Raw genomic sequence first — 13,990 nt, 5'->3', positions numbered from 1 at the left:
CGTCTGCCACCTGGGGCCACTTGCACGTCAGTTTGGGTGTGTCTCTTGGTGCATGAGGAAGCTTCTGCTCATCCAAACATTTTGTTTGTTTTCCATTGTTTTTTGTGGGTTTTTTGCAGTGCAACTGTGATAAGTAATCATGGTTCCAAAGAAAGTTCCTGTGGTAAAGAAAGTGAGAAACACCATGGAATTTAAGCATGAAGTGTAGCAGGCATGCAGGAAGTGTAGCAGGCATGCAAGGAGTGTAGCAGGCATGCAGGGAGTGTAGCAGGCATGCAGGGAGTGTAGCAGGCATGCAAGGAGTGTAGCAGGCATGCAAGGAGTGTAGCAGGCATGCAGGGAGTGTAGCAGGCATGCAGGAAGTGTAGCAGGCATGCAGGGAGTGTAGCAGGTATTCCAGAAGCCAGCATTAGTCTTCAATAAAGGTATGTAATACTGATTTAGTTGTTAAAATTTTTTTTTTTTTTTTGAAATATTTTTCTGGAACAGATTAATTGTATTTACATTAATTCTTATGGGAAATATTATTTCGGTTTTCGGCCATTTCGGTTTAGGCCGAGCTTCTGGAACAGATTACAGCCGATAACCGAGGGTCCACTGTATCTCTCTGATGTTCCATGTGTATGACCTAAGAGTATACACTCAATGCAAATCAAAGGACCCACAATTTGGAACACCCTGCCCGAAAGATAAAAGAATCTTTCTCCCAATGGCTTCAAAAACATTGTCAAAAAACTTTTCATATTGATGTAATATTTCATATGTAATGATAAATATTTGTTATGTCACTTTTTCTTATTTTCTAACTTATTCAGTTGCTGTCAACCATTATAATCTAAACCACTGTATGTACAGACATTAATAATGCTGAATTGTCACAAACTAAAACTGTGTTATAATTTTTATTTAGATTCTTTTAAGTTATAATATGTATTTTTTTTAACAAACCGGCCACATCCCACCAAGGAAGGGTGACCTAAAAAGAAAAATGAAAGTTTCTTTTTGTATACAGGAAGAAAGGATTACTAGCCCCCTGCTCCCGGCATTTTAGTCGCCTCTTACGACACTCATGGCTAATCGAGGAAGAATTCTGTTCCACTTCCCCATGATGAAATATGTATTATTCTTCTTCTTTCTTTCAACGTACCAGCCGTATCCCACTGAGGTGGGGTGGCCCAAAAGGAAAAACGAAAGTTTATCCTTTTAAATTTAGTAATATATACAGGAAAAAGGGTTACTAGCCCCTTGCTCCCGGCATTTTAGTCACCTCTTATGACATGCATGACTTATGGAGGAAGAATTCTGTTCCACTTCCCCATGGATAAAATGTATTATTATAATATAATAATTGTATGGTACAGGAGGATATTGAGCCAAAAAATGCATATACAGTACACATATTTCTTATCTTAAAATATTTCCATCCTTAGCTTATAGTGAGTGGTGAATATATTTATTGTAGAAAATCTGATTAAATGAAGACTAGGTGTAATTGAAAACTGCTGCATTAGCGAAATGCCATAAAGCAAAGTGCTGTAAAGTAGGGCCTGACTGTATTAAAAAAATAAAACTAACCTAGATAATACAGCTGTGCTGATGTATGCTTTGAATTCCAGGTTAGCATTATAAATTATTTGTTATTTTTGTTTAGGTAATACTTATATTTCTCTCAGGTATAATAGCATGTTACATAAACACATGCGAAGGATGCAAGGAGATCACCTCGGTGGAAAATCAAGGTTGCGGGATTGGCTACGACCATCGTGTGTCCCTATCACCATCATCGTCACACTATCAATGCTCATTGTTGCCATGGCTCTCCTGGATGACAGCATTTCCCGTATCCAGAATAAATACTCTGAATGTGATCACTGCAGGTTAGTTTTAATAAAAAGCATTTTTGGATATTACGGAAAAATAGCACAGTTTAATTTCATAAAAAGTCCTACAACTTGGGCTGAGCTGAAAAGATTAGCACTGTGAACTGTCTATTTCTTGTAATATAACATTACTGGTGTCTCATATTATGCAGCAGATGTGCTTCATACCTATGACAGCTATAGCAGTCTCAGTCAGGTTATCAACACTGAATTCTTCATTATAGGAATCTTCATTACATATTGCAAACCACCATGATAGCATACAAGTAAATTTATATTATTCATAGGGAATTATTGGTAGAAATGGGTCATAGCATAAAAGTGAATTCACATTCTGCATATTAAATTAGCATGAAGTATGGTATTACTGTACAGTAGTGTCGTCTTTTTCATGCTACTTTTATTGCTGTAATCTTCAGTCTCATGACTAGTGCATGTATATACAGTATTACAAATTTATAAAAAAAATTAATTTACATAGTTTCAATGCATCCTAGATATCTCTCTCATAGTTTGACCACAGTGGTTTAAAGTGACAAGTTTACAAAACTAAGACTGTGAGCTCCGATTACTCCATTGAATTGTTAAATTCATTTGTTAGAAAATTTTAGAAGTGACATAAAAGGGACAACAGCTAAGGTTGTTACTGCCTGCTGGTAGAGTCTGCTGATCTTAGTAAAATCTTTCCAAGTTGAAGCTTTGTCTTTCATTGAAATTTCCAGGTAAAAGAATTTCCTGGTAAGTGGAATTCCTTGCATCCCTATGTGGTACAGTGGTTTTAAACCAGTGGGCTGGTAATCCTAGGACCTCCAGACTTAATTGCTTTTCAGGTAAAAGAATCTCCTGGTAAGTGGGATTCCTTGTGATCCTCTGTGGTACAGTGGTTTCAATCAGTGGGCTGGCAATCTTAGAACCTCGGGACTGCTTATTTGAGACCTAATCACTATTTAATGACTACATTTATGTAATAAATTTCATCACAGAGGAAGAACAATACGGTAAACTAATTCAAATTCAAATTCAAAGTTTATTCTCTATAAGGATTACAATGCTGAGTTTACAGAAATTTGGTTATTGTGTGGTTTACATGTAGTAAAATTGTGATTACAGAGTGTACCACGTATTCACCAAGTATTCACTAAATTGCAATACTTAAAAATAACACAAAACACTATGGTACTCTACTGTATACATAATATAGTTCTATACACACAATTTACTGTAGCTAGATTTGTTATTGCCTGCCTACAGGGTTGGATGGTTTCAGTAATAACCTGTGATTAAGTTGCAGATGTGGCTTTCACTAACCTCTCCAGATAACATTTCCAAGTTGGAAATCTCTTTTGACCCTCTGTGGTGCAGTGATTTAAAATGATGGACTGGCAGTCCCAGGACCTCCAGTGTGTGGGTTCAAACCCCAGTCTTTCCATTGAATTGTTACATTTGTTTCTTCTTTCAACAAACTGGCCGTATCCCACCGAGGCAGGGTGGCCCAAAAGGAAAATATAGTAATATATACAGGAAAAGGGGTTACTAGCCCCTTGCTCCCAGCATTTTAGTCGCCTCTTACGACACACATGGCTTATGGAGGAAGAATTCTGTTCCACTTTACCATGGAGATAAGCAGAAATTAACAAGAACTAGTAAGAAAATAGAAGAAAACTCAGGGGGGTATGTATATATATGCTTCTACATGCATGTGTAGTGTGACCTAAGTGTAAGCAGAAGTAGCAAGACATACCTGAAAGCTTGCATGTTTATGAGACAGAATAAAAAGACACCAGCAATCCTACTATCATGTAAAGCAATTACAGGTTATATTTGTTTACTAGTATAAATTTTCAGTAAAGTACAACTTCAGTACAACAGGTGTTCAGTACAATAAAACAAAAAATTTTGCTGGGCAGAGGCTTGGTGTGTCCCCTGCATAGGGCAATGTCAGGGATCCATGAATTAGGCTAATTTTGAACTTATGTAGTATTTATTTATATACATCCAGGGAAGTACTACCGTCCTGCCAAGTGAGTGTAAAACGAAAGCCTGTAATTGTTTTACATGATGGTAGGATTGCTGGTGTCCTTTTTTCTGTCTCATGAACATGCAAGATTTCAGGTACGTCTTGCTACTTCTACTTACACTTAGGTCACACTATACATACATGCACAAGCATATATATACACACCCCTCTGGGTTTTCTTCTATTTTCTTTCTAGTTCTTATTCTTGTTTATTTCCTCTTATCTCCATGGGGAAGTGGAACAGAATTCTTCCTCCGTAAGCCATGCGTATTGTAAGAGGCGACTAAAATCCCGGGAGCAAGGGGCTAGTAACCTCTTCTCCTGTATATATTACTAAATGTAAAAGGAGAAACTTTCGTTTTTCCTTTTGGGCCACCCCGCCTCGGTGGGATACGGTCTGTGTGTTGAAAGAAAGATGTGTATATATACATATCTTTTCTTCTTTCTTTCAACACACCAGCTGTATCCCACTGAGGTGGGGTGGCCCAAAAGGAAAAACAAAAGCTTCTCCTTCTACATTTAGTAATATATACATGAGAAGGGGTTACTAGACCCTTGCCTCTGGCATTTTACTCGCCTCTTACAACACGCATGGCTTAGGGAGGAAGAATTCTGTTCCACTTCCCCATGGAGGTAAGAGGAAATAAACAAGAACAAGAACTAGTAAGAAAAAAATAGAAGAAAACCCAGAGGGGTGTGTATATATATGCTTGTACATGTATGTGTAGTGTGACCTAAGTGTAAGTACAAGTAACAAGATGTACCTGAAATCCTGCATGTTTATGAGACAGAAAAAAGACACCAGCAATCCTAAAATCATGTAAAACAATTACAGGTTTCCGTTTTACACTCACTTGGCAGGACGGTAGTATCTCCCTGGGTGGTTACTGTCTACCAACCCACTACCTAGAATATATATATATATATATATATATATATATATATATATATATATATATATATATATATATATATATATATATATATATATATATATACATATGGAGGAGGTGAATGTATTCAGATATTTGGGAGTGGACGTGTCAGCGGATGGGTCTATGAAAGATGAGGTGAATCATAGAATTGATGAGGGAAAAAGAGTGAGTGGTGCACTTAGGAGTCTGTGGAGACAAAGAACTTTGTCCTTGGAGGCAAAGAGGGGAATGTATGAGAGTATAGTTTTACCAACGCTCTTATATGGGTGTGAAGCATGGGTGATGAATGTTGCAGCGAGGAGAAGGCTGGAGGCAGTGGAGATGTCATGTCTGAGGGCAATGTGTGGTGTGAATATAATGCAGAGAATTCGTAGTTTGGAAGTTAGGAGGAGGTGCGGGATTACCAAAACTGTTGTCCAGAGGGCTGAGGAAGGGTTGTTGAGGTGGTTCGGACATGTAGAGAGAATGGAGCGAAACAGAATGACTTCAAGAGTGTATCAGTCTGTAGTGGAAGGAAGGCGGGGTAGGGGTCGGCCTAGGAAAGGTTGGAGAGAGGGGGTAAAGGAGGTTTTGTGTGCGAGGGGCTTGGACTTCCAGCAGGTATGCGTGAGCGTGTTTGATAGGAGTGAATGGAGACAAATGGTTTTTAATACTTGACGTGCTGTTGGAGTGTGAGGAAAGTAACATTTATGAAGGGGTTCAGGGAAACCGGCAGGCCGGACTTGAGTCCTGGAGATGGGAAGTACAGTGCCTGCACTCTGAAGGAGGGGTGTTAATGTTGCAGTTTAAAAACTGTAGTGTAAAGCACCCTTCTGGCAAGACAGTGATGGAGTGAATGATGGTGAAAGTTTTTCTTTTTCGGGCCACCCTGCCTTGTATCCCATCTACCTTTTACTCTCAGTGTAGCTACAACTAGAAAGTGATCTGATATATCTGTGGCCCCTCTATAAACATGTACATCCTGAAGTCTACCCAACAGTCTTTTATCTACCAATACATAATCCAACAAACTACTGTCATTTCGCCCTACATCATATCTTGTATGCTTATTTATCCTCTTTTTCTTAAAATATATATTACCTATAACTAAACCCCTTTCTATACAAAGTTCAATCAAAGGGCTCCCATTATCATTTACACCTGGCACCCCAAACTTACCTACCACACCCTCTCTAAAAGTTTCTCCTACTTTAGCATTCAGGTCCCCTACCACAATTACTCTCTCACTTGGTTCAAAGGCTCCTATACATTCACTTAACATCTCCCAAAATCTCTCTCTCTCCTCTGCATTCCTCTCTTCTCCAGGTGCATACACGCTTATTATTCTTGAATTTACACATTCATATTCTCTTTTCTCCTTCCATAACTGATCGTTCAGCATTACTGCTATCCCTTCCTTTGCTCTAACTCTCTCAGATACTCCAGATTTAATCCCATTTATTTCCCCCCACCGAAACTCCCCTACCCCCTTCAGCTTTGTTTCGCTTAGGGCCAGGACATCCAACTTCTTTTCATTCATAACATCAGCAATCATCTGTTTCTTGTCATCCGCACTACATCCATGCATATTTAAGCATCCCAGTTTTATAAAGTCTTTCTTCTTCTCTTTTTTAGTAAATGTCTACAGGAGAAGGGGTTACTAGCCCATTGCTCCCGGCATTTTAGTCGCGTCATACGACACGCATGGCTTACGGAGGAAAGATTCTTTTCCACTTCCCCATGGACAATAGAAGAAATAAAGAGGAACAAGAACTATTTAGAAAAAGGAGAAAAACCTAGATGTATGTATATATATATGCATGTGCGTGTCTGTGAAGTGTGACCAAAGTGTAAGTAGGAGTAGCAAGATATCCCTGTTATCTAGCGTGTTTATGAGACAGAAAAAGAAACCAGCAATCCTACCATCATGCAAAACAGTTACAGGTTTCTGTTTCACAGTCATCTGGCAGGACGGTAGTACTTCCCTGGGTGGTTGCTGTCTACGAACCTACTACCTATACGTATAAAGATACACAATATATCCCTCCAAACTGTCAGTATCCCAAACCCCTCCTTTAAAGTGCAGGCATTGTACTTCCCATTTCCAGGACTCAAGTCCAACTATATGAAAATAACTGGTTTCCCTGTATCCCTTCACTAAATATTACCCTGCTCACACTCCAACAGATCGTCATGTCCCAAGTACCATTCGTCTCCATTCACTCCTATCTAACACGCTCACGCACGCTTGCTGGAAGTCCAAGCCCCTTGCCCACAAAACCTCCTTTACCCCCTCTCTCCAACCCTTTCGAGGACGACCCCTACCTCGACTTCCTTCCCCTATAGATTTATATGCTTTTCATGTCATTCTACTTTGATCCATTCTCTCTAAATGACCAAACCACCTCAACAACCCCTCTTCTGCCCTCTGACTAATACTTTTATTAACTCCACACCTTTTCCTAATTTCCACACTCCGAATTTTCTGCATAATATTTACACCACACATTGCCCTTAGACAGGACATCTCCACTGCCTCCAACCGTCTCCTTGCTGCTGCATTTACCACCCAAGCTTCACACCCATATAAGAGTGTTGGTACTACTATACTTTCATACATTCCCTTCTTTGCCTCCATAGATAACGTTTTTTGACTCCACATATACCTCAATGCACCACTCACCTTTTTTCCTTCATCAATTCTATGATTACCCTCATCCTTCATAAATCCATCCGCTGACACGTCAACTCCCAAATATCTGAAAACATTCACTTCTTCCATACTACTCCTCCCCAATTTGATATCCAATTTTTCTTTATCTAAATCATTTGATACCCTCATCACCTTACTCTTCTATGCTCACTTTCAACTTTCTACCTTTGCACACACTCCCAAACTCGTCCACTAACCTTCACAATTTTTCTTTAGAAACTCCTATAAGCACAGTATCATCAGCAAAAAGTAACTGTGTCAATTCCCATTTTGTATTTGATTCCCCATAATTTAATCCCACCCATCTTCCGAACACCACTAGCATTTACTTCTTTTACAACCCCATCTATAAATATATTAAACAACCAAAGTGACATTACACATCCCTCTCTAAAACCTACTTGTACCAGGAAGTAATCTCCCTGTCTTCTACACACTCTAACCTGAGCCTCACTATCCTCATAAAAACTCTTAACAGCATTTAGTAACTTACCAACTATTCCATATACATGTACTTGCAACATCTGCCACATTGCTTCCCTATCCACTCTATCATATGTCTTTTCTAAATCCATAATTGCAATAAAAACTTCCCTACCTTTATCTAAATACACTGTTCACATATATGCTTCAAGGTAAACACTTGATCTACACATCCCCTACCCACTCTAAAACCTCCTTGCTCATCCGCAATCCTACATTCTGTCTTGCCTCTAATTCTTTCAATAATAACCCTACCGTACACTTTTCCTGGTATACTCAGTAAACTTATTCTTCTATAATTTTTACAGTCTCTTTTGTCCCCCTTCCCTTTATATTAAGGGACTATACATGGTCTCCGCCAATCCCTTGGTACCTTCCCCTCTTTCATACATTTATTAAACAAAAATACGAACCGCTCCAACACTATATCCCCCCTGCTTTTAACATTTCTGTCATGATCCCGTCAGCTCCAGCTGCTTTACCCCCTTTCATTCTACGTAATGCTTCACGCACCTCCCCCACACTCACATCCTGCTTCTCTTCACTCCTAAAAGATGGTATACCTCCTTGTTCAGTGCATGAAATTACCACATCCCCTTCTTCGTCGACATTTAAAATATTCTCACCATCTACCTAATACCTCCATCTCCCCATCTACTACTCCCCTACTCTGTTTTTAACTGACAAATCCATTCGTTCTCTAGGCTTTCTTAACTTTTTTAACTCCAAATTTTTTTCTTATTTTCATTAAAATTTCTTGACAGTGCCCCCAAAAAGAAAATACTTTCATCATCATTCAACACTTTCACCTCACTCACACAATCACTGTTTTTGCAGAGGTGCCCAGAACACAGCAATTTAGAAGCATGTACGTATAAAGATCTACAACTAATCCCTCCAAACTGCCAATATCCCAAACCTCTCCTTTAAAGTGCAGGCATTGTACTTGTCATTTCCAGTACTCAAGTCTGGCTATATAAAAGTAACCAGTTTCCCTGAATTCCTTCACTGCTCACACTCCAACAGCTCATTAGATGCCAAATACCATTCGTCTCCATTCACTCCTATCTAACACGCTCACGCATGCTTGCTGGAAGTCCAAGCCCCTCGCCCACAAAACATATATACATGTATACACACACACACACACACACACACACACATTATGTATGTGTATGTTTGTACAGTAATATGTTACATCTGATCAAAATTTCAGTTTTCGTTTGGTTGAGAGTATTCCTGAGAACCTGACGTATAGTGCTGGTAGTGTGGAATATCCTAGCATCTATAGTGCTTGGGCATCCCTCATTGATGGTGCAGAATATTCCATTGATATAGCAGCATTTTACTGGACGCTTCTCAATGATGATGTTACTAAGAAGCCAGTAGCATCATCCTGGCAAGGAGAGGATATTCTCAGACGTCTTAATGATACAGGTGAGTGTTGCTCCAATGCTAGTTTTTCTTTAATCTAAATCCCTTATTTATCTCCTGTTGAATGAGACTGTTTGAAAAAAAAATATATAATAAAAATAGTGCTACTAATTTTACCTGAGACCATTTATGAGGATTAACTCAAGATCAGCTTTACATGCACTTCATAGACTAGTTACACAACACTAGTGTAATTATTAAGAAGCTGAAGAATATGTGGAGATTATAGATCTTGTGTATCCTACAGGTCTGGATAAAAATGTGCTTATTAGAATAGCACAGAATTCACCCTCAGCTGTTTCTCCTCAACATGACAGTGCAATGCTTGCTGCAGCTGGTGCAGCTCAGGTTAGTTTCTGCATCTTGTACAGGTTAGTCAACTTGTGGCAGCTTCACTTGGTATATTATAACAACACGACAGTACAGTGCTCACTGCAGTAGGCACAGCTCAGGTTAGTAAGCTACCCTGTTGTACCTTAGATTGTCTGATTACCTCCCATTCACCAGGTAATGCATTACACTTGTGATTTTATCTCTTTACCCTGGATAGAATAATAGTCAGTTTATTCAAGTGGTAACAATTTATATAATGTATCTTGCAACATTTACATTACGATAGGAAAACCCAGTTTTGCAAGCAAAGCTAACCATGTAACTTTAATGAAGTACATATTTTGTGGTTGCACTCCATATTTTTTCCAAGAAAGTGTACAAGATGAATGTGTCTTTTCAAGGAGTAGGAAGGAAGAGGTCCCCAAAATTAGCTTTAAAGTGAAATTTTTGACATTTATGTTAAAGAGCAAGATGATTTCATACAGATACCTTTTTACTATATTAAGTTAAATGATCGTTGTCCTCAATACTTGTCCTTAAATTTTTGAAATTTAAGATTTTTCAGTATTTACTCAGTTATTAAGGCTAGAGTTTAAATTGCACAGCTTCATAATCAATTGAGTTGAATAATGTTTTGTAATCACCTATTTTCTGTTGTACATTTGGTCTTTGAAGTATAGTAGCTTGTAATACTATATAAGAGTGCTACTGCAGTTTAATACCCCTTACTCCCAGGTGTATACAGTACTTAGAAAAAAAGAAAACCTCAGTTTGATGCTTCAGTATGTAGCACCTCATAGGTTAGATGATTTTATATGTACATATGTCACCCTGCCTCAGTGGACACGGCCAGTTCGTTGAAAATTATTAACTTACCATGATTATGTGGAGGTAAGTTAATAATCATTTTCCTGATTGTTATTAATACCCTATTTCTTAGTGCAAAATTTATGGAAAGCTTCAACAAATGTAAGCAAGCCTGAAATTTTCAGGTTCGAAGCTTAGACTTTGACTCTCTCATGGGTGGAGGTGTTCTGCATACTAAGATGTGGATAGTTGATGGTCAGCACATATATCTTGGAAGTGCAAATATGGACTGGCGCTCTCTTACACAGGTAGTGTTCATGTTTGTGTGTAGCTTATCAAGTGATATACAGTATGTGTTAGTGATGTATGAGTTGAATCTTTAGCTGCTCAGGGGATGTGTGTGTGGTCACTGATATCTGAATTGATGGGCATCATATTACATTAATTTTTTCTATAAATTCATTTAATGAAGACAGGTTTTGAGTTATTTCTGGATAAAGAGCATATTATGCGGTGCAGTTTTACTTTACTTTAATTTCCAAAATTTTCAGGTGAAAGAAGTTGGCATAGTTATTAACAACTGCTCTTGTTTGGCCAGTGACATGAGCAAAATTTTTGAGGTAAGATTATAGTTTCTAGATTGACCTTTGTTTTGTTATTTTCAGTATGTGTATATTATGTATCTTATACTGTCTCTCAGCAGCCAGCAGGAATGTCAGGTGATTACATCTACAGACACACTCACTGTCAGTCACTTCCCTTTTTTCAGTGCTTCATTTAGCAGCATACTCTCTTAGTATCCATGCACTCCTATGCATGCATGCTTTCTTGGAAATTGCTTCATAAAGTATTCTGTGTAGCTGCTTTCCCATGTGTTTACACACACTACAAACTTTTTCAACTCACTCTCAAACTCTCAATTCTTACCTCATATACCTGCTGTTCTCCATATCTGTATAAAAATATCTGGTATTTATAAAAATTTCTAATGTCTGTACAGCTTTCGTACCTGTAGTAACATTAATCAATGTTTTCACTCCTTGGCTAGGTATACTGGCAACTGGGTAAGAAGGGAGCTGACATACCACCTGTCTGGCCAAAGCCACTGCAGACCATTTTTAACATTGAGAACCAGCTGGCTGTGAATCTCAGTGGTTTTACAATCAACACTTATCTGTCTGTAAGTTAAGAATTAACTGCATTTCATTGCTTGTTACTTGGCTGCATATTTACACAATACCATAAGTAAGATTTATATCCCTTCTTGCAGGCTTGTTATATGAAGTATAGATAAATTCTTCTCACCTCTTAAGGCTCTTAAACTGCCCATAATGTCTCTTCTTTAGTGTAGTAAAAAAATATTTTGGAGTGACATCTAAACTGTCATATCTGAGTGCCTGTGCAAAGTCAATGATTATATATGAATGATGGTGAAAGTGTTGAACAATGATGAAAGTTTTTTCTTTCTTTTCGTGTCACCCTGCCTCAGTGGGAAACGGAGTGGAATTCCAGGGGTGCATGAGACTTCATAGATGTAGGTAAATGCTTTGAAAATGTCACTAATTTGTAAAAGTCTGTTGCAATGTTATCACTTAACTCAGGAGAAGAGTTAATGTGTTTTGCTAGAGTACAGTGCAAATTTTACTTTAGGTAATGTATATATGTATATGTTCATTTTATTTAGTGCAGGTACAGGGAAGAGAATTCTTTAGTGATGTTTCCTTTACAACTTCATAACTCGTAAATTAAGATGTATAACTAAGGCTTTAATGTTAAATGTGCTAAATATGACTTTCAGAGTTCTCCCCCTCCATTCTGTCCAAAAGGAAGGAGCAACGACATTGATGCCATTATAGATGTGATCAGTAAGGCTAAGAAGTTTGTTTACATTGCTGTTATGGACTATTTCCCAAAGATGCTCTTTACTAAGAAGAAGTGAGTATTTTACAGTGGCTTAGTGATGATGGAAGTAAGCTTGTATTTTTGTATTTCCCAAGCCAAATTATTTACTTTGCTCTGGAATATTTACAATATAGGTTGATTACCTTTCCAGAGGGGTGCTTTGTTGCTTATAAAAGACTCTTGTTCCAAGGACTTGGAGCTACCTTCTCCTTCCTTGGATCAAATCAGAGTGCCTCCCATTACATAGGTGCTGTATGACCTTCATGGGTTTAGTACTTCGCTATGAATTTAATTATATAGATTGGTTTACTGAAAAGTAATATATAACCATAAATTGAAAGTCCATTTGTATCCACATAAGGGACTAAAATGGTAGAGAACCTCTTTCTAAAGGTAATGACATGAAAAATGCAAAAAAATTGATATAATCTTTACAGAATTATGCAGGCATGAAGTTGGAGGTCAGGGTTCCCTTTACAGTGATTTTGCCCATTTTCAGGCCTGTTTTAGGTCAATTCCAGTGCTCAAACCAACTAATTCTCAGTGTTGTACATTGATCAAAGAAACTGCCCATTCTACCACCAAAACTACTCTATTAATTAAGCATTCAGAAGCTGGTAATTTGGTCAGTTCTCAACCAATTCTAATTTCTACATAGAGTCCAAAACAAACACTAGGTGCTCCTGCAACTAAAGCAATGTTTTCTCTTTGCTCATTGATCATGTTCCCAAGCCTCTCCTATACAAGACTTGCCCTGAATTTTGAATCCCTGTTAAAATAGTGTACTCTAAAAATCCATAAAACAGAACAGGGGGGAAGGGAAGCCCTTTCCCTTTCCAGGAAAATTGCCCATTTCTGTCACTTTGTGGCCTATTTCAGGCCATTTCTGGGTTGAAACCAATAAAAATCTCCATTTCAGTAGTATGTCTTCCAATCTATCTATTGGCATCATGAAACTGTCAGTGAAGCCACAAAACCCATGATAAAATTTACCCCAAAGTTGCTATTTTAACCCATATTCAGGGTCAGAGGTTAGTTGTTCCTATCATGCACTGCATGGGGCAGAATTTTTTTGTATGCTATGCACACACTGCACAGACCCATTCTCTCATATATAGATCAAAATTTGCTCCTCACATCAAACTTGACTGTGCTATGGCTTACATGTACTGTACTAGTAAATCATAACTTTGATAGCATATGGCTTACTGGTACATCACAGGAACATAAGAAAGGAGGAACACTGCAGCAGGCCTACTGGGCTGCTGCAGTGTTCCTCTTGCTGTTTAGTTATGCAAGGCTGAGAGACTGATTACCTCATCTACTATCTCCAGTTTGAAAATCTTCAATTAACCTCTGTATTCAATTGATAAAGCCAGTGGTTGGCAGAATGTCTTCAAAAAAAGATACCTAGGTGTTGCACACGTGTCTATTTCCTCACTTTAAAGCCCTCCGATTTCCCAGACACAGTATAGTGGAACCCCGGATTTCGACTGTAATCCGTTCC

The 13,990-nt window shown here is 38.3% G+C and overlaps 1 protein-coding gene across 7 annotated transcripts in view; it reads left to right on the top strand.

Moving 5' to 3' along the window:
• Positions 1 to 13,990, top strand: part of LOC128700048 (5'-3' exonuclease PLD3) — a 56,419-nt gene that overhangs the window by 34,889 nt on the left and 7,540 nt on the right. For all 7 annotated transcript variants that reach the window (XM_070098799.1, XM_053792991.2, XM_053792988.2 and 4 more), the window contains 7 exons: positions 1,674 to 1,877; positions 9,224 to 9,444; positions 9,689 to 9,789; positions 10,767 to 10,889; positions 11,133 to 11,201; positions 11,630 to 11,761; positions 12,380 to 12,516. In XM_070098799.1, the coding sequence (XP_069954900.1) occupies positions 1,674 to 1,877; positions 9,224 to 9,444; positions 9,689 to 9,789; positions 10,767 to 10,889; positions 11,133 to 11,201; positions 11,630 to 11,761; positions 12,380 to 12,516 (987 nt within the window). The remainder of the gene's footprint in view (positions 1 to 1,673; positions 1,878 to 9,223; positions 9,445 to 9,688; positions 9,790 to 10,766; positions 10,890 to 11,132; positions 11,202 to 11,629; positions 11,762 to 12,379; positions 12,517 to 13,990) is intronic.

The sequence above is a fragment of the Cherax quadricarinatus genome, chromosome 64 (assembly GCF_038502225.1).
Source record: "Cherax quadricarinatus isolate ZL_2023a chromosome 64, ASM3850222v1, whole genome shotgun sequence".
Lineage (NCBI taxonomy): Eukaryota > Metazoa > Arthropoda > Malacostraca > Decapoda > Parastacidae > Cherax > Cherax quadricarinatus.
Note: the sequence above shows the minus strand (reverse complement) of the source record. Positions and strands in the feature narration are given on the sequence as shown.